At 50.4% G+C, this 23,852-nt stretch overlaps 1 protein-coding gene across 4 annotated transcripts in view; it reads right to left on the bottom strand.

The window, feature by feature from the left end:
* Window positions 1–367: 367 nt before the first annotated feature.
* Window positions 368–23,852, bottom strand: part of KCNIP3 (potassium voltage-gated channel interacting protein 3) — a 92,703-nt gene continuing 69,218 nt past the window's right edge. For all 4 annotated transcript variants that reach the window (XM_005286502.4, XM_005286500.5, XM_024108389.3 and 1 more), the window contains 7 exons: window positions 14,097–14,221; window positions 12,591–12,660; window positions 11,769–11,839; window positions 8,990–9,097; window positions 6,420–6,524; window positions 3,975–4,037; window positions 368–3,011 (listed from right to left, as the gene is read on the bottom strand). In XM_005286502.4, coding sequence (XP_005286559.1) covers window positions 2,964–3,011; window positions 3,975–4,037; window positions 6,420–6,524; window positions 8,990–9,097; window positions 11,769–11,839; window positions 12,591–12,660; window positions 14,097–14,221 — 590 coding nt within the window. In that variant the 3' untranslated portion in view covers window positions 368–2,963. The remainder of the gene's footprint in view (window positions 3,012–3,974; window positions 4,038–6,419; window positions 6,525–8,989; window positions 9,098–11,768; window positions 11,840–12,590; window positions 12,661–14,096; window positions 14,222–23,852) is intronic.

A 23,852-nucleotide genomic window follows, 5' to 3' on the forward strand; every position in this document is an offset into this window, starting at 1 on the left:
CGTTGTAGTGTCACTTCTTCCAAGCACAGAGTCCCACAGGAAAACGCCTGAGCTTGTCCCAAGGCATGAATCAACCAGCCTTGCAAGGGCATCACCCGCTCAGTGCATGATGCTCAGCAGAGTTGTTCCATACCTCCAAGCTCCAGGGTGTCCAATACTCACACTCCATAACATGGCCCATCCCAAGTGCTGCTCTGGCATTTGCAGCCATGTAGTCAGCTGGATATGCAAAGAGAGGCCCAGGATAGAAAGCAAGAATGGAACCGTGTTCATGCTATCAGCTGTGTTACATGGCACGGGAAGGATTTGGATACAGAAGCAGCTGGGATCTAATGCTAGAGAAGGAAGCAAAATGGATGGGAGCCTCTTTTTTTTTTTTAAGTTTATTTTATTAAAATATACAGTGACTGAATATCAAGTAGTTACAGAGAACAGGAACCGACGACTGTCTCCCCAGGTTGTGCTGTGAGGGTGGGCGTGAGATTAGGGGCACTGGAGTAAAGGCTACTGCTAGTGAGACATGCGGCCATTCCTTATACTTACATATGTCAGGAAGTATCGAGTGCAAACTCACAGCCTCCGAGAGAGGGCTTAGGATAGAGGAGAGGGAGAGACGGCCGGAATTCAGAGCCTTCTTGGCAGTGGGAGACAGAAACAGACTGATCTGGGCCTTTGGGCACTGAGAGAGGTTGAGAGGAAGATGAGGACTGAGTCTGAGTGGTTAAAAGTCTGGATCCTAGTGCTAGTTCAGATCTGGGAAGTGAGGCTGGACTTGGGGGTAGTGGGGGATAAAGGTGGATCTGGTTGTATCCAAGGGGAAGGCCTGGGAGAAAGAGGCAGAGCCTGCACTAGTTTAAGCATCGGTGACAACTTCCACCAGGACACCTTCTCTTCCCCAACGTGTTTGGTGGACTCTTCCCCACTGCAGATCCAGAGACTATTTCTCAGGCTTGGTGCTCTTCTAACCAGAGACTGTTCCACCCCCAGCGAGGCAGGGTCATTCAATAACCAGACCCATCCAAGGTTACTAAAGGAACTGAAAGGGGAGTCTCTCTAGGGCACCTCATCTAGGGGATTTCTACTGGCATAGAAACAGATAGCCCCACGGCTCTGTGACTCTGACATGGCCAACAGGAAATCCCAGTGAGATGGAGCATCCAGCTACTTAGAAAGTTCCTCATTAGGGACTGTACTGACTTATCCCTGACTTGGATCTTGAGGATGACACCCTCTTGGTTGCAGAGCTACCAACCCACCTCCTCTTTTCCCTAACAAACCCGATGACCGGTGACTTGTCTAGCCCTACATGCGGTGATTTCCAGCTGGCTTTTCCAACTCTCTGGCCTCTTTCAAGACTTGTTCGCCTAGTGGCAGATCTCATCTCAGTCCTGGAAACAACATGTGTAATGCCTAAAAATAGTCACTTGTTAAAAAAAACAAAACAAAAAAACAGTCCCTCAAACCAAACCTTGTCATCGTTCCCCCAGGGATAGGTGATATTTCACACCCTATTTGACTTTCAACTGCAGCATGGAGCTTTGGGCATATTCATAAGTCACCGCCTGTCAGCTTTCAGTGTCACAGAAGAGACAAGATGGGTGAGGTAATATCTTCTGTTGGTGGGGAGGACAAGTTTGAGCTACACAGAGCTCTTCCTCTGTCTCCATGTACCTCAAAAGCTTGCCCTCTCCACCAACAGAAGTTGGACTTATAATAGGTTGTACCTCAACCACCTTGTCTCTCACACACCCTGGGACCAACGTGGTTACACAGCACTGTCCATCCCACAGAATAACAGTTTTCCAGCGTAACCCTCAAGTGCAGTCAATAGATATTTGAACCAGATCTGATGGAAATGACGGACCGGTGGAAAACGATGGAAAATTTCAGCTCCAAAACGTGGCAGCGCGGGCCCGTCTCTTCCTCCAGTTTGGAAGCACCAGGGTATTTGTGCTTGTACTTCTGCTTCAGGAAATTCAAATCCTGTTTCTTTGTTGCAGATTGCCCCAGTTCCAGTCTCCTGAGTGAAGATACCTCGTTCTCCCCTACAGTTGCAGGTGGAGGGACATTCATTCTCAATGTGATTGGAGAGAAGGTGTGCTAGCTTCTTCCTTTGCTTCCCTTCTCTGGGGATGCTAGAAGGCTCTGTACACTCTCTAACATTCGCACACGATGTGGAACCTGCCTTTGAATGGACGCTCTTGTGCTTTTAGAACTGAAGTTCTGGAGATGATTCCCAACAGCCAGTAATGTCTTCTGTTCAGACATCCACAGACAGTCCTCTCTCAGCTGAGACACATTCAGGTTCCAGGATCTTGGCCCAGCAGCTGCCTGCACATGGAAAAGTGGGGAGCAGGTCCTCAGCTGGTGAAAATTGATGGAGTTCAGTTGAAGATTTCACAATGGGGGTATGAAGTCCATGGAGTTATGCCAAATTGTGCCAGCTGAGATCTATTTCTTCTTCAGTAACTGCCTCTCCCTCCTTTTCCTGATGGAACCAGTAACTGCCTCATTGCCAGGTTCTCACTTGGTGCTAGTGAGAAGAACTCCACCTCCCACATGCAAACGTCCTTTCCATCCCACTACCAGGCGAGAAGTGCTGAGCTTAATCCACGAGGCTGGTCTCTTTCTCACAGGTGGTATTTGACGCTGTGCGGCATTCCCTTGCTATATCCTAGGGGAGAGCTAGCCAATCCCCCTGCTAGGTCAGAGAAACCCATGAAACCTAATCTCTTTCTGTCTCCTCTTGCCCTTCAAGTGAGAATCCGGTCAGTGTTGGGAGCAAACATGATCACGTCCTCTTTTATTTATTTTGTTGTTGTTGTTGTTTTTGTTTTTAAATATAAAAAGAGTTTGTTTTTCTTCTCATAAAGATGTGTGTGTGCTTAACGAGAGAGATAGACAGAGGCGTCCGTCTGCGTGCAGGCCAGGAGGCAGCCGCGCGGGAGAGACGAGATCGCATTCTAGATCACATTCTCGAACAGCTGCATGGAACTCATGATGTTCTCGTCCTGGAAGGGGAGGAGAGAGAAAGGCCAGGGCAATGGTTCAGAAACAACACGACCAATGGAGATTTGTGGTTCAGTGAATGAGGAAGCGGCTTGGGAGACGGGAGATTTGGGTGCTAATCTCAGCCCTGCCACTGGCCTGCTGTGACACCTTGGGCAAGTCACCGCCCTCTCTGTGCCTCAGTTTCCCTTCCCTGCTCTTTGGGATTGTAAACCCTTTGGGGCAGGGATTAACACACGTCTGTTCAGTGCCTACCAATGGGCAACTGGCTGGCTGGGGCCTCTTAATCTCTACTGTAATAATAACAATATATCTGACAGAGGTGTGGTCTGTACATTAGACTGGCAGCTGTCAGAACTGGAGTTCTAATACTGGCCTACTGGGTGAACTTGGGGAAGTCCCGTCCTCTTTCTGTGCCGGTTTTCTCATTAGGGATAGTAGGACTGACCTGCTTTGGACGGTGCTTTGAGGTCTGCTGATGAAATTAGCTAAGGATCATTACTGAGTCAATGTGCATCATCTAGCACTGTTCATGTGCTACCATGCACACATGGGCATGCTCCGTGAATTAAGTCAACCTGCTCTTAATGGAGCTTGGTCTGGTCTCCTGTCTCCCTACAACAGCTCCATCCCCTCTTCGCTTATGCAGTAAGTGCCTCCACGGCAGGAATCAACATGTGTAACCCCACAGCCCGCGTTACACAAGAGGAGAGGATCTGGACCGGGGGAAGCTGCAGTCAAAAGGGATTAGAAATGGTGTGACTGGAATTTGGAGGGTCAGATGAATCAGTGTCCTGGCTGGAGAATGCACTGGACAAATTGGTAAAATGGCTTCTAGGAAAGGAAGATGGTTAAGATGGGCTCTGAATCCTATAGAGGGGTCAGGGACGTGGTCAGGAGGAAGAGGAGGAGGGATCTGCAGGACCCGGAGGGCGATGAAGAATCCACAGCAGCGACCTGCTCACCTTTTGACAGGTCTCTAAAAACTCCTCGATTGTCACCACGCCGTCCCGATTTCTGTCCATTTTCTGAAACAGAAAAGCGACGCTCAGCAGGCGCGTGGGTGGCGGTCCCGGCGAATCTGTGCCTAGGTGCAAGAACACGCTCATCCCCCCACCCCTGCAACCAAGCCGTGCCCGCCTGTACCCTAAAAGTCCACCTTCCTGCAATCCTGGCAGGCCTGGGAATGGCTTCTCTCTGCCTGCATTCTGCCCTATGGCTGTGAGCCCCCATCAGTGACGCTCCTCCCAACCAGTCCTCCTTCCTACCTGCCAGCCCAGGCCTAAGGCCTGTAATGGAGCAGCCCCCCCGGGACCGGAGTGTGTCTGTGGCTTGTAACCCAATCTCAGTGAATCCTCATCAAGAGTCCCTAATGGGGCCCCTGCTCTGCAGCTGCCAGGGTCTGCAGCGGGATCGCCAGCCACGGCCCTGCCATCTGCCTCCTGCCCGCAGCCATGTGGGAATCCGCATCTGCCCTTGTGTCGGTGAAGCTAATCATTTAGGGTTACCATTCGTCCGGATTTACCCGGACATGTCCTCTTTTTTGTACTAAAAATAGCGTCCGGGGGGAATTTGTAAAGTACTCACAATGTCCGGGATTTTCCCCTCCCCCGGCAGAGCAGACCGAGTGGCTGGGAGGGCTGCAGGAAAGTCCCGGGCTGGACTCAGGAGCAGCTGGAGAGGACCTCCGCCTCCCCCCCTCCCTGCATTCTGAGCAAGTGTCTCAGCACAAAGTGCAGCCCTCCCCTTTTGCAACTGGGAGCGGTTTCTGCCATGCAGCGTAGCAAAACGGGAGCGAGAGCACTTTGTGCTGATACAAGGGCAGCTCCCCCCTGCAGTCCGGTCCGGGCCAGGGACCGGGTTTTGTTGTGCAGGGCCAGGGACCGGGTTTTGTTGTGCTGGGGAGCTCAGCCACGTGTCTGGCTCGGCTGGCTCGCACAGAGCCCAACACCCTGTTCTGAGCAGCAGGGTAAGGGGGCCAGGGGGCAGGAAGGTTCTGGAGGTGGCAGTCAAGAAACGGGGGGGGGGCTTTTTGGGGGGAGTGGAGAAAGTTTTGGGCAGTCAGGGTACAGGTAGGGGGTAGGGTCCTGGGGGGCAGTTGGGGGGGTCTTAGGAGGGGGCAGTTAGGGGACAAGGAACAGGGAGTCTTAGGTAGGGGGTGGGGTTCTGGAGGGCAGTTAGGAGCAGGGGTCCCAGGAGGGGGCAGTCAGGGGACAAGGAGCGGCGTGGGGGGCTGAGAGTTCTGGGGGGGAGTTGTCAGGGGGCAGGAGTGGGGAGAGGGATCGGAGCAGTCAGGGGACAGAGAGCAGAGGGGTTTAGATGGGTTGGGAGTTCGGGGGGGGGCTGTCAGGGGGCAGGAGTGGGGAGAGGGATCGGAGCAGTCAGGGGACAGGGAGCAGAGGGGTTTAGATGGGTTGGGAGTTCTGGGGGGGCTGTCAGGGGGTGGGGAGTGGTTGGATGGGGCGTGGGAGTCCCAGGGGTCTGTCTGGGGGTGGGGGTGTGGATAAGGGTTAGGGCAGTCAGGGGACAAGAGGCAGGGAGGCTTAGATAGGGAGTGGAGTCCTGGGGGGCAGTTAGGGGCAGGGGTCCCAGGAGGGGGCAGTCAGGGGACAAGGAACGGGGGGAGGGTTGGGGGTTCTGGGGGGGCGGGAAGTGGGAGGGGCAGGGGCGGGGCTAGGGCGGGGCTCCACCCGTCCTCTTTTTTGCTTGCTGAAATATGGTAACCCTAGCTAATCCCACGCCCACACCCTTTCCACCCCGCATAATTCCACTCATGGGCGCCGACTCCGTGGGGGCTCCGAGGCTCAAGCACCCAGGGAAAAAAATAGGGGGTTTTCAGCACCCACCAGCCACACTGGTTCTGGCCCGGGCTCTCCACCGATCAGCTGTTTGGTGGGTGAAAGCTGTTGGGGGGGGGAAAGAGGGGGGAGCGGCTGGTGGGCGAGGGGGGCCTCGGGGGAAAGCGCATAGTGGGGGTGGGAAAAGGCAGAGCAAAGGCTGGGCCTTGTGGGAAGGGGCGGAGCCTCAAGCAGAGTGGGGCTGGAGCCCCCACCGGGAAAAATACAAGTCAGGACCTGTGATTTCATTGTCTTCTGAGACACCACTCCTGAGTTACACCTAGGGTGACCAGACAGCAAGTGTGAAAAATCGGGATGGGGGTGGGGGGGTAATAGGAGCCTATATAAGAAAAAGACCCAAAAATCGGGACTTTCCCTATAAAATCAGGACATCTGGTCACCCTAGTTACACCAGGATAAGCAAGACCAGAATCAGGCCCTCTGTGCCCAGCTTTTGAAGGACTCAGGCCCATCCACCCTCTGGCTAACTTGGAACCTATGGGTCTATGGGCCAGGCCCGCTGCCCTGGTTAGCAAAAGGTTTCTACTCCCAGACGCGTGCGAGCTGGCTTACCTGGAAGAACTTCTCCACGTGCTCTACGGGGGCATCGTCCCTGACGATTGGGTACGTGTAGCGGCCCATCATGTCGTAAATGGACTTCATGATCGCCAGCATCTCCTGGCAGAGAAAGAGAGAGACGCACTGAGCACAGGGAGGAAGCCCAAACAAAGCCCACCACCGTCCCCCGGTCTCGGCCAGGTTCAGGTCGGCGTCAGGGCCAACGGAAAATCACGAGGGCGAAACGACGGGTTTCCAGGCAGGCCCTGTGAGCTGCATCCCCGAGGAGGGGTTAACTCCATCGAGCAAGGCAGTGGGAGAAACCATTGCGCAGCGGAAGCCCGGGGATTTTAGGAGTATCCCAGCCACCCCTATTGCCCACTTCCAGGCAAATGGCAGCAGTACGGTCTAGTGGACGGAGCACTGGACTTAGGAGACCTGGGGGGTTTAATTCCCAGCTCTGCCACTGGCCTGCTGGGTGACCTTGGGCAAATCACATCGCCGCTCTGTGCCTCAGTTTCCCCATCTGTAAATTGGGGAGATCGACTGAGGATAAGTGCTAGTTAACAGTCACCTATTCTCTTGTGCCGTGACCTTGTCAAGGTAAGCAGGGTCGGTCTGGGTTTTAGAAGAGAGACCTCCAGGGAGCACGATGGGGCTGCAGGAAGCGATGCTGAGGATTGAGGAGGGGATATGTGCGGTCAGGGTCCCACGGTGGTGTTACGGATATAGCAGTGGGGTCCGCCATGCGGGAAGGGTGCTGTGGAGGTCTGTGCTGTTGGCAGTGCATCAGGACACAGAACTCATGTCCTGACTACATGTGGTCATTAGTAATCCTGGGGCACTTCTTCCTAAAGCTAAGGATGGCTCCTTCACTGAACTAACCCCCCGAGGTCTCCTGGTAGGCAGCGCTGCATCCTGCTGAAGCCTCTGGAGATGCAGCCAGTTGAGTCTTTGCCATTTCAGTCTCCTACAAACCTGAAGAAGGGGAGGCTGCGTCTAGATGAGGAACTGTCTCCTGCTTTGTTGCGCCATGTGGCGTCATATGGATTATTGCCTCAAGCCTGTCTTCACATATGGGAGTTGAATGCACGTCCAAGGGGCAGAATTTTGGCAGTGCTTTTCCAGTGTCGCAAACATGGCCCCTATTATGGTACCACAGAGCATAGCCAGGGATCAAATACTTCCATAAACTGGCTCAGTGCATGATGTGAACCTCGCTTTGGTAAACAAACCACAAGGGAGCGGAGCATTGACACAGACAATGCTAGGGCAGGCAGTAGGCTCCAGATGCCTCGACCAGCAGCACCAAAGCAAACCAGTGCTCCTCACCAGCATGGGGAAGCTAGGCCAGTAGGATGGGGAGGAAGCGGCTTCCAGAGGCTCACAGCAGGAATATCCAGCACGGGAACCTACAGAATTCTGCTGACTCGTCACAAACTTGTCACACAGGACCAAGTCGTGGACCCAGTGATGTCAACGTGAGTTTAGTCATTGATTTCAGTGGGGCCAGGATGTGACCCACTGGAAGTGAGAAGCATCACAGGTTTAATGAGTAAACCAGGTCCATGTCAGGTAGCCATATGGTACACCACCAAAGAAAGCCACATTTGCTCATAGTTCTCTCCCAGCCTCTGACATATGGTCACGGCCTGGCCTGGTGATTTCAGCTGTTATTCTAGCCCTATGGGCTTCACGGGGGCTCACACACTGATCTAGGGGAAGGGGGATAAAGTTGGGGTTTTATGGACACATGGAAAGAGGCTGTTGCCTTGTCAAAGCCATGGAGGTGGCCCGGTGGGAGCTGAGGTCTCACATATGGCAAAACTCAAGCAGCCACTACCGCCAGCTGGAACAAAGCACCCGAACGGCCAGACCTTTTCAACCTCAGGTGCCTAAAATGAGGCACCCTGAAGTAGCCTGATTCATTCTCAGAGGTGCGGAGCGGCCAAAGCTTCCACCACCGTCAAAGGCAGCCTCAGGCCAACCCAAGAAACAGTTCCAAGAGCCCAAGAGTAGGCCCCCCAAGACGGAAAATGTCGGCCTAAACCAGGACTGGAGCCTGTCATTGCCTGGAGAAATAACTCCGCCCCCCATTATGCCCCCCACCTCGCTCGCGGAGGGGATCCCTCAAACCCAGTTGTACCACTAAAACTTCTGAATCCGATCCATACCCGCAGGGATCCTGCCTCAGGGCCTCCATTTGTGCTCCTCACCCAAACTCTCAGCTCCTTCCCATCCTACGGGCTCCTGTCGTGGCGTACGGTCACACAGCAGGCCTGGCCTGCCTGTCTCCGAACCACTCCCACTTCATGGGGTCTCTGAGATTGAACTTTATTCAGATTCCCCCGGGCCCTAGCTAGCACAGACACACACTCATGCTCCTACCGCCTTTGGAGCTCCCATCTCTGACTCAGACCCTCCGTAGACGTAAGTACCACACCTGCTGTGGGCTGTGGTACTCTTACTCATTTCCACCTCCAGATGCCCCTGTCTCTGATACGGAGCCCCCACAGATTCATGTGTCTCCTTCCGAACCTCACGTATACCCGCAGCCACATTCCCCTCAGCCCAGCTGCAGGTACCTCCTTGGTGATGTAGCCGTCCTTGTTAATATCATAGAGGTTAAAAGCCCAGTTCAACTTTTCGTGCACGGTCCCACGGAGCAAGATGGAGAGGCCGACGACGAAATCCTGGAACAGAGAATGAAGCAGAGACCTAGTAGGACAGGCCAACAACCCAGCACATGGACAACTGCAAAATATAGCAAGCAAACCCTCCCCGCACCACCACCCTCCAACCAACGCCCCAAGAAAAAAAACGGTTTTGCAGCTGGTGCCTGGGACTTGCTCTTTAAAAGGGGGCGGCTCTTGACCCTTTAAAGGGTGAAGCGGAAATGTTATCGACCATGAAACTCTCCTGGTATTTTTCCTATCGATCCTGTTTCTGTTCTCGGCTGGATCTATTTTTAGTCGCCTCGCTACCCACCTGAGCCCGAAAGCCCCTCGCTGACAATAATAATACGAAAACCCCCCTCCTCTTTGGTTCCTTACTGCTCAGCGCGTCTGGCAGGGAGCACAAATAACCAATGAAAATCATTAACTGCCTCTTCCCCAGTGTAGAAATGAAATAAAAGGCATTTTGGTGGCTGGCTGGCTGAGAGATTTGTGTTACATCCATTTACTAAATAAAAGAATGATTTTATATATACATACACACACACTCATTTGAGTGTGATCTTACATTTCTATATTGTCTTTATTTAAAACAATCCCACAGTTCTTTGGACATTTGACTGAACACTATAGATATACATTGCATGTATGAACGGTGAGGTAAACAAATGAGAAAAATCAACCCAAGGCTTTTTGATCTTATGATCCACTAATTTTGAACGACTAACAGAACAGGGCCTAACCTGGTTATATAGGCTTTATGCCCCACAATAAAAATACTGTCTGATGTATTACCCTGTGCACTCTGCTCTCACATAGAGAGCTGAGCTGGAAGACTGTATCTCAAGCTAAGCAGGCATGCCTAGAACCTCAGAGTTACAAACACCGGAGTTACGAACTGACCAGTCAGCCACACACCTCACTGGGAACCAGAAGTACACAACCGGGCAGTAGCAGAGACCAAAAAACCCAGTAAATACAGCATAGTACTGTGTTAAATATAAACTACTAAAATAATAAAGCGAAAGCAGCATTTTTCTTCTGCATAGTAAAGTTTCAAAGCTGTATTTAGTCAATGTTCAGTTGTAAACTTTTGAAAGAACCACCGTAACGTTTTGTTCAGAGTAATGAACATTTCCGAGTTCTGAACAACCTTCATTCTCCAGGTGTTCGTAACTCTGAGGTCCTACTGTACTGGGAGGGGAGATCGAGGGTGGCAGGACAGGTGCTGGTGACTCAATAGGAGCTTGTGTTCCTGAACCAACGCCTCAATAGTGCTACGGGACACAGCACTTCCAGGGGCGGTGCCCTCTCTGGACAAGATGTAATGCTGAGGCCCTGATTGCCTGTGATCATTAAAGGTGTGTTGGCACTTTTTGTATATGTATGAATCACTCCACCCAGCACTGAAATGCAGCCACCTCTGGGGTTGAACGCAGCGGCTGTTTCACAATGTGCAGCAGCCACCGCACAACGCTTTAGGACAGGGAGCCAAGAATGAGTGGGCCTGATTTTTCTCTCACTTAGGCCATTTTAACACCCCCCCCCCCCCCACACACACACACACACATACCGATTTGAACAGAGTCATTTCGAATTTACAGCACTGAAAAGCAGAACCAGGCCCTCCGGGTCCATCTGAAGCTAGACAAATTCAGACTGGAAGGACGGCGTCCATTTTTAGCAGGGAGGGTAATTAGCCATGGAAACAATGTACTAAGGGGCGGGGCGGATTCTCCATCACTTATAATTTTTAAGTCAGGTCTGGATGTTTTTCTAATAGATCTGCTCTAGAAATTACTTTGGGGGAAGCTCCCTGGCCTGTGTTTTACAGGAGGTCAGATTGGATAATCACACTGGTCCCTTCTGGCCCTGGCATCTGTGACCCTATAAAAGTTGCAGAGGGTGGGCTTGGGGACAGATTTGGGGAGGAAGAATGTGAGTATCCAAGCTGGGAGTCTGGGCAGGACACCAGGGTTAATCCCCCTGCTCTCCTATGGGGAGTGTCCGGTGGGGTCCCCTTTACAAAGCTAAGAAGGGAAAAAAATCCACGCAAGGGGCTGGAAACAGGCAGGAAGAGAGGCTTTGAGACCCTGGCTGGGGCAGTCTGCCCTGGAGGGGAGGAGAACTCTGATGTGACCGTGGAGCAGAATCAGGAGAGGAGGATGCGACTACCCCTACCCATTGGTCAATTTCTCCCCTGCTGCCCCCTGTACATGGCAGAGGCCCCCCCATGAATATCTGCAAAGCCACCACATTGTCCTCCTTTCTAATCTCTGTTCCCTTGACTGTCCCCCCTGCCACTCCTACCAGCTCCCTGCTGTATCCACCTGGTGTCTCGCAATATATTAAGAGCTCAAGTCACGGCTCATGACCGGATGGTGCTAGGAGCTGTACAAACACAGAACAGAAAGTCAGCCCTCGCCCCCAGGAGCTGGCAGTCTCTGGTTACAAACTCTCCAAGGCAGGGATCTGTGTTTGTGCAGCACCTAACACTGCGGGGCCCCATCAGACCCTCTGGACACTACTGCAATACAAATAAAAACCCAACCACAACGGGGAACATTTTCCAAACTCCCAAAGGGAGTTAGGCACCTAAATACCTTTGTGGATGTGGGCTGATTCATTAGATTCCTAAATACCTTTTTTAAACACCTGGCCCTTTGAAAACGGGGAGCTGGGATCTTACCTCGAAGCAGATGGCTCCGTTCCGGTCCACATCAAAGGCGTTGAACAGGAAGTGGGCATACATGCTGGCGTCTGCGAGAGGAGAAACAAGAGAGACCCAGTGAAAGGGCTGGCACTTTCCTCCCCACCACCACCATCCTCGACCTCATACTCTTTAAACACATTTACCCTCACGCCCCCAGGAGGCTGGTTCTCCCCATTGTACAGATGGGAAACTGAGGCACAGACAGGCCCAAGGTCACACAAGAAGTCTGTGGCAGAGCAAAGAATGGAACCCAAGTTTCCCACGGGCCCTAACCATTGGACCGTCCCGCCTCTTAGCTGCTGCCAGTGTGGAAAAGGGTAAGGGTAATCTCACAGCACAGTGAGGGTGACGGGGGAGCTCGCGTCCTCTGATCCCAGCGCGGATTGAGGCAGGGGGCTAGGATCATTATTTCACTAGCAATGGGAACTGACTTGTAAAGCAACAGCTATTTGGGGCGGGGACCATCTCTGCATTATCCAAGGGTACCACACCTAGCACAATGGACTTTACACACTGCAAAACACCAGTGCCTTTAACACCCCCGGGCTGCTTTATCCCCTGCTCAGGCCAGGCGAGGGGCTAGCCGCAGTGCTCAGCTGGCTCCCGGGGCCCAGCCTCAGCGGAAGAACTCGGGAACTTTGCAGACGAGAGTCTTCTCCTCACAATGGGACATCGGCAACGTTGTGACAGGGAATCTGCAGCCTGGGATAAAGGCTCTGAGCTCCTGGTGCCTCGTTAGATAATTTAACCCTTTCCCTGCTCTGGGAAGGTCTCGAGGGGGACTGGTGCCAAACTCACCTCCCTGAGGGAAGAACTGAGCATAGATCAGCTTGAAGGTGTCTTCGTCTACCAGGCCGCTGGGACATTCCTACGGAGGGAAGTCATCGCCAGGAGGTTAGCCCCCTATTGGTCTGACCATCACCCTCCCCACAGATCAGGCACCGAGATGTAGCCGGACTGGCTGGGAACACAACTCCCCTCTCGCCCCATGGCTCTGCCATGCAACAAGCATCTGCCCTGCAATGCACCCAGGACATCCGTCCTCCTAGGGCATACGAACATAAGAACGGCCCTACTGGGTCCATCTAGCCCAGTATCCTGTCTGCCAACAGTGGCCAGTGCCAGGTACCCCAGAGGGAATGAACAGAACAGGGGATCATCAAGTGATCCATCCCCTGTCGCCCATTCCCAGCTTCTGGCAAACAGAGGCTAGGGACACCATTCCTGCCCATCCTGGCTAATAGCAATTGATGGATCGATCCTCCATGAACTTATCTAGTTTTTTTTTAACCCTGTTTTGGTCTTGGCCTTCACAACATCCTCTGGCAGGGAGTTCCACAGGTTGACTGTGCGTTGTGTGAAGAAATACCTCCTTTTATTTTTCTCTGCTCTTACGCTCCCTCCTTGAACCCTGACCCCCATGCACCTCGGTATTTGTGGCCTACTCTCATCCCACTGCACCGCCTCTCCCCAGCGATATGCCCACCCCATCCCCATGATGACAGACGTCTCAGCATGTAGCTTAATGCACGGCTGGAAGGCGCTCGGGAATGACGGTGATGAGCGCAGTAGAAAAACCTACCTAGAAGGAACAGAACCCCCAGCCAAGCACACTCATGTTTGGTGGCTCAGGTCTGTAATACACCCTCCTCCCTCCCCGCCATACACTCCGCTCTCAGCCTGTGTCCCCCAGGGTCTGTCTATGCCGCAGGCAGAGGTGTGATGGCAGCAAGTGCAGACGTCCCGCGGTAGCTTTGATCGAATGGAGTAACGATAGCAGCGAAGCCACAGCAGGACAGGGGGTGGCTGCCCAAGGACACAGCCAGGGAGCGGGCAGGACGAGCCCGTGTAGCTGCCTATGTTTTTGCTACTCGATCTCAGCTAGCTGGAGGATATCTACACGGGCTGTAATCATTCCCAAATGTAGTGTCGACGTAGCCTGAGTGTTCTCACATTGCAGTAGGAATGCCCTTCACCCCATGCCCCGCTCCTCAGCTCACTGAGCAGGGGATGAACAGGGCACAGGCCAAAAACACTCCATCTCCTATCAAATCTGATAACATCTTGCCCTCCACGCTTCAGTAGGACTTAAGTGGTGCCTTGGCCTTGTGCGCGCACTCAGCACCGGGATGAATTTCACCCATGGCTCCCTGAGCCCCCGAGGCTGCATCTCAGCCAGCTCCCATCTCTCCAGGGTTCGGTTTCCAATCTCGTAGGGGCAGCAGATGGAGCCCGACAGAGGCCACAAGGCACAGCTGTTCTCGGGGATCTTTTGGCTGGGGGAAGGACCCAACACACACTCACGTTCTTGAAGCCCCTGTACAGGGACTGCAGCTCCTTCTTGGTGAATTTGGTCAGCTCCTGCAGCTGGTCTAGCCCTTCTGGCTGGTGCCGGACAGATGAAAGTTCGAGGTCGCTGTCGCTGGTGTCTGGAATGACACAAAAGAAACTCTGTGAGCAGGCAGGAAGGGAGACACAGACTCCCAAAGTCCAACCCCATGTAGTCCTAAGGATTAATCTGCTTGCTTGCATAGATATATCTTTTCTTATAAGTTTAAGTATTTGATGTAACAGGTTTATAGATTTATATTCAAAATAAGTTTGGCTGTAATGCAAGAGCCCTACAGGCAAAAACACCTGCATGTTAAGCTAAGGCAAAGTTAGTATCTCTATATTGGGCCCTTTTACCTAGAAAGTAGAGTTGACCTTTATCTTATTTATCCTATATCCAAATAGATAAAGTACCTACGCCTATGTCTAAGACCTTTACCTAGACTGATAGACAATGAAGAATGGCATAGGTTTTTTTTTCAAAGTTGTACCCACAGACTTAACAAGAACACCACAAGGGTGCATGTACCTGTCATCCATATGCACATACATATTAGCCTATGGGGTAAGTGTACCCTAACATTTTTGTGGGGGAGGAATGAAACTTGGGCATAAGAGGAAGGATTTCCGTGACTTATTCCTTATAAAAGAGGTGATCTACGATGGCTATTTCACTCTTTTCATTCTATCTTCACTCTTCACTCTCTTCATCTTCAACTACGTATTGCTGCTATCCATCTACGACGGCTATTAACTATTAATAGGCCGTACTTATCTTCTTTTCAAACTTTCGACTAGCTTGGTCTCCCTCAACTTTATTCTCAGTTTGTGTATTACGTTTTGTTTTAACTAAGTTAGAGAGTAAGCTTCCTTTGCACACCTCTGCAAAGGGCAAGAAACCGGAACTGCCAGAGGCGAGGTCCTGTGTCTTTCAGCACCAGGGAATCAAAACCGGGTGTGAGTATTAACCACAGTTTGCAGCACATAATATTGTATTGCCCTGTGTATCTCTTGAATAACAGCAATACAAGTGTAACTTTGTAACTCTGACTCTTTTACCATTTGCTTACTATTTCATTAATCTTAATAAAAAGTCTTTATGAGTATATCTGTCTGTGTGTGAGCTTCCTGTCATACCCCCGAGGGTCCCTAATAAATTCTGTAGAGCCAGATTCGGGACAAGAACTTTAATCTTCTGATCAAACAGACTGGCAAGCCTAAACCCATACTAATTAATATTAATACTTAATTATTATTAATATTAATTAATTAAAATAAAAGAAAATTAAGTTGATACATTAAATCAACATTACTAACACACCCCAAATCAGGCTACACCCAGCACAGCAGGGAATAAGGAATACTCTTGTGTTGGAGAGGGTTATTGGTTGCCAGCAATCAGGTGTTTGATCTATGTATTATTTATTAATTATGATGATGATGATGATGATTAGATCTATGGGCAATCACAGACCTTGCTGAAGCTGCATGCTATCCATCTTTCATTCAGGCTAAATGAGGGAGCAATTAAATACCCATCTATTTAGTGATAGCTGAAGCTATGGAAGTCACTGCCCAAGGCACTGGGCTGCATTGGAAGGCTTGAGCAAGAACTAACTCGGGGAGAATAAGAGGGGTTTCCCTGGGGACTGATTGCAAACCCAGCAGCTGGGGCATTGATTTGGTTGCAGCTCTGTGTGTGTATGCCTGTAAGGAACCAGAGAAAGCCAGCAGAAAGCAAGAGATGCACTGTCAGCGAGGCCCTGGGAGGTAGCCGAGAGAGAGAGCTTCTTCCGGGCAGAGTGCTGACTGAAAAGGCAGGCTTGGAAACTGTGAGCAAGGAAACTGACTGCTGTTGTTTGCTGCTACTGCCTTCAGGGACAGGACTTTGTGCTCATTCTTTGAAATAAACAGGTTTGCACCACAGAAATGCCTGACTCCCATCACCAATTTCTCCTCCTAATGGAAACAGCCTAGCAAAGCCCCAGATACTGACTCACCACTCAGGCCAAAGGACACCAATACACAGACCCACTGTGCACAGGAGTCATATAGACCCGCCAGTCCAGGGAAGCAGGGGACTCCAGAGAAGCACTCCGTAGGTGAGGGGTAAGCATCAACGCTGCCGGTTTGGTCTGCGTAGGGCCGCTAGCCGGTCTCCCCAGCCCAGGAAGGATTCAACACCATGGCAAAGCCTCCTGCAGCCCCTTCCTTCAGGGCACCATTTATTAATTCAAATAGAAAAATTACAAAGAAAAACAAAGCTATTCCCCTGATCGACACAGGCTGCAGGCCCAGATGCCTTTCACTCAGCACCTCTCTCTGCTCCAGGGCCAGTCACAGGTGCCACCCTCCCTCCTGCAGCTTCTGCTCTCACCTGAGCTCTTTACAGCTGGGTTTGATAATTGAACAGGACTGGTTGGTCCTAGGCCCCTGGTCCTTAAAGGAGAAGACCATCCTCGAAAAATCCATGCCTCTGAGCCTCATAGTGACACCGACCTAACCCCTGGTGCAGATGCAGCAAGGTCGATGAAAGAATGCTTCATAAACCTAGCTACCATTGCTCGGGGAGGTGGTTTTTCTACAGTGATGGAAAATCCCCTTCTGTCGCCGCAGGATGCGTCTATACTAGGGGGTGATGCTGGCTTAACTATGCACCGTAGCTATGCTGCCACAGCCCCGGTAGTGGAAACAATCCTGGAGGGAGACACGGAAACAGACCCAGCCTGAGAGCATCGTAATGTGGCCCTGAGATAAAGCTAAGAGAAAAAGCTTTTTGGGCACAGAGTGTTGGCTGGAAAGGCAGGCTTGGGACTGCGAACAAAGGAGACGTCTCCTGTGATTGGATTTGTACTGCGTTCAGAGAAACAGGAGTATGCACGTTCCTTATAAATAAACAAGATCCCATCAAAGAAAAGATCAGACTTCATCATCAGTTTCATCTCCCAACTGGAACAACTTGCAGGGCCCTGAAATCGGACAAGGCGCTTGGGTAACATTATGTTCAAGGCACAGCTGCGACTGATCCCCTGTCGCAAATTCTCCTAAATGCTCTGTAGGGCTCATATTCCCCTATGCCTTCCACCTCCCGGCAAAACTTAACAGGATGAAAGATTAGTTCAGTCGTTCGCACAGAACTGCCCTGGCCCCAGTTCTGTATCCCAGGACAAGAACCATGAAACTTCTAGCACACACACGACCTGCCAGACTGGATCAGAACCAAGGATCAGGCCCAGTACCCTCTCACAGTGGCCAGCACCAGCTGCTCCAGAAGAAGGTGCAAGAACTTTGCAGAAGACAGTGATGGGACAACTTGCCCCAAAGGAAAGTCACTTCTAGACCTCCCATTAGGTTGTTATGGGTTGGATGAAACCTAATTGAAACTCGGGGGGGGGGGGGGGGGGGGGCGTAACTGCCATGCTTCACTTACAATAGTTGTAAGACACCATTAAGGCTCAGATGTAGGTACTTAGCAGGGTGACCATACATACCATTTTGGCTGGGACAGTCCCTTTTTTAAGCCCTGTCCCGGCCATCCTGACTTTTTTGGCAAAACTGGGCATGTGTCCCATTTGCTTTTGCCCACTGATCATCAGCTGTCAAGAGCCAACGGGACCAATGCCCAGTTTTGCCAAAAAAAGTGGGGAGCGACCCCTAGCAGGGCACAGAAGAATGTGCAGGGGGCGATGCCAGCCCCATGCAGGGGGCAGAGGGGAGCCTTGGGGTAGCCTCAGGGGGTGTCCCATTTTCCCTTTTGGAAAATATGGTCACCCTAGTACTTAGGCACCTAACTCTGATTTCCTTTGAGGATCTGGGCCTGAGCGCCTTTGTGGAACCAGGTGGCTGAAACAATAGCAGCTTGCACCCAAAACATAGGCACATGGTGAGGGTGCTCAGGACCTTGAATTACGTGGGTGAAGGGGCCTTGCTGGGTATTGTTTTAAGCGGGGGGGTGTTTGTGAGACAGAGGGACAAGGAGAAAACAGGCCACAAAGACGGAGCAGAGAGCTAAGGACAAAGCCTGGAGAAGCACTGGGAAATGTGGCTCTAGAGAGGGATCTTTTGGGCAAAGTGCTGGCTGAAAGAGGCTTGGAACTATGAGCAAGAAATCTCCAGTTTCATTCCTGCTGTGCTCCGGGAAACAGAACTTTGTACATTCTTTGTAAATAATCGGGACTGAAAGGAGTTGACTGTGATGTTGCACTACATAATGTTTTTATGGAAATATGCTTATAAGTGTGAATATAATGTAACTGGAATATGTTTTTATGCAAAAGGTCTCTTGTAAGGTATCATTACAAAGCTTATAATCTACTGAGTGTGTTCATCCTATTTGTATACATGTATCATTCTTGTATCTGAAGATAGAAATATGAAGTATAACTCTGAGATCCTACTGTAATTATGCCAAGTGTGGGCCATTAATGGTGGTTTATAATCTTGATGGCCCGTTGACTAGGACATTGGTTGTAAATGGTTAATTTACCTGCAAGCCTTCCTGTGTGCCTGTGGGCCAGCCCATGGGTAATGAAGAATGAGGTCTCCACAGGACATGTGAAAATGTCCCATGATACTGGAATACATCTTAAATCTGGTACTTTTCCATTTAGAAGAGGGATGGGGACCCAGAGAGACAAAAGATTCCCGCCTTGTGCCAAAGCTATAAAAGGGGGGTGGAACAGAGCAAAGGGGGCTGCAGTCATGAGAACACCCCTGCTTTCCATCTAAGATGTCTGCTGGAACTAACAAGAACTGTACCAGGAGAAAGGATTGGGCCCAGACTAGGAAGAAATCTAGTCTGTGAAAGAAGCTTATTGGGAACATCTCTGAGGGTGAGATTTTACCTGTAATCAGTTTCTTAATGTATTAGGCTTAGACTTGTGCGTTTTTGCTGTATTTTGCTTGGTAACTTACTTATTACTTGAAACCACTTAAATCCTACTTTTTATACTTAAAAAAATCACTTTTGTTTATTAATTAACTCAGAGTAAGTGATTAATACCTGGGGAGCAAACACCTGTGCATATCTCTCTATCAGTGTTATAGAAGGCAGACAATTTATGAGTTTACCCTGTACAAGCTTTATACAGAGGTAAAACAGATTTATTTGGGGTTTGAATCCCATTGGGAACAGGGTGCTGGATATAGGTGACCTGCTGAGCAGTTTTTTGGTTCAAGTCTGCAGCTTTGGGGGTGTGGGACCAGACCTGGGTCTGTGTTGCAGCAGGCTAGCGTGTCTGAATCAACAAGGCAGGGTTACGGAGTCCCAAGCTGGCAGAGAAAATGGGCTCAGAGGTAAATTCAGCATGTCAGGTGACAGTCCCAAAGGGGTCTCTGTGACTGAATCCGTCACATTGACATCCTTTCCAAAACTCTTGTTTGGAGGCCTGTCCTGCCTGTAAAAGAGCACTGGGCTTGGTGACTTATGGAAGGGTTACAGCATGTTTGGAAAACAGAATGCACAGAGAATCTCCTGGAAATCTAGAAGAGTGAGATTTCACCATTTCTGGGAAAGAATGGGGGCATGGGAAGGGGTTTGCAGCAAAAAACAAACAAACAAAACCACAGAATAATTTGCCAAATTGCCACATGCTTGCTCAAGATAAAAGAACCCTCAGAACTCCTTAAAGTCCTTTGCAGAAGCAACCTGGTTCAAAGACATTAAGGAGGCTATAGGGCTAGCATACAGATATCTTCAAGTCTGCCGCCAAACTAGCCGGGTTGAAGGACTTTTAGAAGTGTACCAGGGCAGTTTGCTGACCTCTTAGTCTGGAGCTGAACTGGCTGGGCTGGACGGCATTAAGAAGGCTGCAGAAACTTTGATGCAGTTCTGTCAAGCAGACCAATGTATGCTAATGAACATAGTGTCATCTAGAATATAATATAATTTACTTACTTGGTGGAGAATAAGTACTCCCACCCAGCACCGGTGGCTTTCCTCTATAGCTTTATTTTTAAAAACTAAGGAAATTCCAGACAAATAACCTTGTTCAGATGACAGTGATGATTACAAATTGCTATCATTTTCTGAATGGAGTAACAAGACTTATCTCAAACCTTTTAAAGTTGGGCAACTCTAAGTTAACATTAACCTTCAGTAAACAAGATGCATGAGTCTGGAAATGCACAGTTATGGTTTCATAAAGGTAACTGACATATCAACACCTATTCTATCCAGCAACCCAAAGACTCCTCACAGCCCCCTTCTGTCATTTCTAACCACCAACTCTCAGCTTTGTTACTCTAAATACAGATCTGCACCATGCCTAGAGCTCAGCACAGATGTGCTCCTGACCCAACCACAAACCCTGCTCTTCTTCAGCCACCAACATGTTGAAAATGAGAAACAATGATGCCTCCTGTCTTATTTTTCATATAGATTCCAGAACAATGCGATCTATCTATCCATTCATCCATCCACCCCCATACACACCTATCTATCCATTCATCCATTCACCCCCACACACACCCTCTCCATTCATCCTCAGACACATCTATCCATCCATCTCTCAATCTATCCCCCCAGACACCCCTCTATCCATTTATCCTCAGACACATCTATCCATCCATCTCTCCATCCATCCCCATACACACCCCTCTATCCATTCATCCATCCCTATATACACCTATCTAGCCATTCATCCATCCACCCCATACACACCTCGTCTCCACTCATCCTCAGACACATCTATCCATCCATCTCTCCATCCATCCCCATACATACCCCTCTATCTCTCTCCATCCATCCCCATACTCATCCATCCATCCATCCATTTTATCCTGCCACTCATCACCGTATTATCTGAGCCCCTTCCATGTAAAATCAGTAGCAATAGCGAAGTCCCTAGTGGGCTACACGGAATCTCTGACATTTCTCCTTTTTTGGGGTGGTGGTGGTAAAAAGTCTGTGTTTGGGGTAGGGAGTTTGGTTTTGATTTTTTACATTTTTTGTTTTCTGTTGCTGAGGTTGATTTGTTCCCATGTTGGGTGGGTCTATCTCAGTCCCCCCTCCAGAGGGGATAGTGGCTGTAACACCTTGTAATAGTTCCCTTCTTCATCGACTGATAAGGGTTGAGGATTCTGCACCATAAGAGACTTGCCCATGTCCCAAGTCTGAGAACAGCTGGCAGAGCAAGAAGTAGACTCAAGGATTATGATACCACCAGGGCTGCACCAGGGCCTCCCAGAGGATTCAGGGGGCCTGGGGCAACGCAATTTTGGGGGCCCCTTCCATAAAAAAAAGTTGCAATACTATCAAATACTATATTCTCGTAGGGGCCCCTGTGGGGCCCAGGGCCTGAGGCAAATTGCCCCACTTGCCCCTGCCCCCCCGGACGGCCCTGGGCTGCAGTTGGGCATGACCCAAAGCCCACTGAGGTCAATGGAAAGATGCCCATTGACTTCAATGGGTTTTGGGTCAGGTGCTAAGTGAGGGATTCATTCCCCGTTCAGAGATGTTGCCTCGTACCAGAGTAAATTTCCTCAGCAGTTCAGTTTGCAAGGACTTTCCACTGGGATTCCAGCCGGCCTTTAATTCCATATCCCCTTTCTGAAAGGAGAGGGATCCCTCCCACGTATGTAGCGCAGCACAGCACGGTAAAGCCCTGGGAGCAGGGAGACCAGCTCATCAGACACTAACAGAGGCTGGAACTGGGACTCCTTCGCAACCACCAAAGCCAGAGCCTCAATCAGGTCAGCATCAAACCTCTGTGAGGGGTTAAGGGCTCTTGGAAGTGCCTGCAGTTCACATACATTAAAAAAAGAACAGCCCTGAAGATCTGTGCAAACTTCATGACGCTATCTGCCTTCCCCCCCAGCCCCGAGAGATTAAGTTCATTCAACTTTGCCTGGGAGCTGGACACACAGCAGGCAAATGCAGTTCACGATATCAGGCTCTAAACTCCATTTAGATAATGACTCCGCTGACCACGTCAATCATCTGCAGCAGCAGGTGAGAGAATGGGTACCACACCATAGACAGAGACATGGGGAAAGGGAAGGCAGGCGGCACTGCCGGGTACAGTACATGGATATGGAGAAAATGACAGGAGACGAGGATGATACAAGCTGGATTTACTGGGTCAAATTGAGCCTGTTGCAAACCAGCGCACTGAAGTCAATGGAGTTGTGTCTCCTTACAGCAGGGCTGAATCTAGCCTGGTGCTGAAAGGCTTTGGGCTGTGCCATTGAACCGAGGTGAACGTCAGCCATGCAGCATAAGATACATGAAGGTCTAACCCATGGAAATAGATGCAGCTGAATAGCTGGACGTACTGCGCAGTACAGGACGCCGCGGTGGAGAGACAGACGAACAGAACAGAACAGGAGGATGGAAATCATTGGAAACACAGGCCCAGTTCCTCCGCTGGTGTAACTTAGCATAGCTCCATTCAAGTGTGAGGATCGGGTCCGGGGACAATACAGAGCAGAAGAGAATGGGACAATGGAGATCTCTGTACACGGCACATCCGAGGCAGGTGACCAAAGATGGCTAGAACAATAGTCACAGAGATCAGGCCCCAGGAATGGAGAGAGATCGCTGGATTCAGACATTGCAGCCTAGATCTCAGGAGGGTAAAACTGCTGGGTGCCTGGACAAACCCAGCAGGGCTGGGGAATGCATTCAGACAGAGGCTGGAGCAGGTAGTGATGGGAATGGATTCCCGGCAAGAGAGAACGGAACATGGAGAATGAACCTTGCTGAATACAGAGACCTAGAGGACAGGAGCCTGGGTTATATCTATGGTGCTGAAAGTAAGTTTGTATAACCCCCAGCACAATGGAGCCTCTGTGCTGACTGGGGTCTCTTGGAGCTCCAATATTAACAAAGCTGCAAAATTGAGACTGAATTCCCAACAGCCTGAAGTCCAAGTGTCTTTGGAGCTGAGGTCTGAGCCCTTCTCTGAACACAAGACAGGAGAGCTGAATGGACAGGTTGATACAGGGACAGATCCAGCACCCACTGAATGCAATATAAAGACACAGAGGGAGTTAGGTCATTCTGCTGTGTATTTTCCAGTGGGCCAGGGGAACAGCCAGGATTTCGAGGGCTGGGGGGTGAACGCTGATAAGTTATTGTTAATTAGTATTAACACACCACAGATGAAGGTGCATGGGCTCTGGACCGTCACAGTAACACACAACAACTCCCGAGCTCTTTGCATGAAATTGCCAGCTTTCCAGCTGGTATAAACTGGCAAACTTCCAGAGAGGTCAAAGCCAATGTACTCCAGATGAGGAGCTCTCCTTAAATATACTGGTTAATCCGCCAGTCGTTTTCAGTGGTGCATTTCTCATGCCGGGGCAGAGGGTCAGGAGCAAGTCACGAGATCATTAGGTTAATCAGCACAAGCGGCTGCATCAGAGACAAGAATCTGCACCGACTCCTGCTCCCTTTGTGAGCGACGGACCCGTCACAAACGCAGGGAAAGGTTCAAGTTCACCTCCTCGATCCATATTCATTACACTTCCTGAGGAGGGGTCAGCCGAGGCTGCATGCCAGCCCAGTTCTGCAAGCAGTGCATGTTTGCAAGCGAGTATTAACCAAACAAAGGTTTTCGGGGTGACTATTGGCTGAGATTTGCTTCTGCATGCAGCTCAGACCTGGGATGCTACCAGGAAAACCTTGGAAATCAGCTTGGGGATTCCCTGGAGATGATGCTGTTTCAAGCGACTCATCTTCTGAGATGCCAGACACCACGTTAATTGCACCGTACACTAAATAATTTG

Source organism: Chrysemys picta, chromosome 2, assembly GCF_011386835.1.
Source record: "Chrysemys picta bellii isolate R12L10 chromosome 2, ASM1138683v2, whole genome shotgun sequence".
NCBI lineage: Eukaryota > Metazoa > Chordata > Testudines > Emydidae > Chrysemys > Chrysemys picta.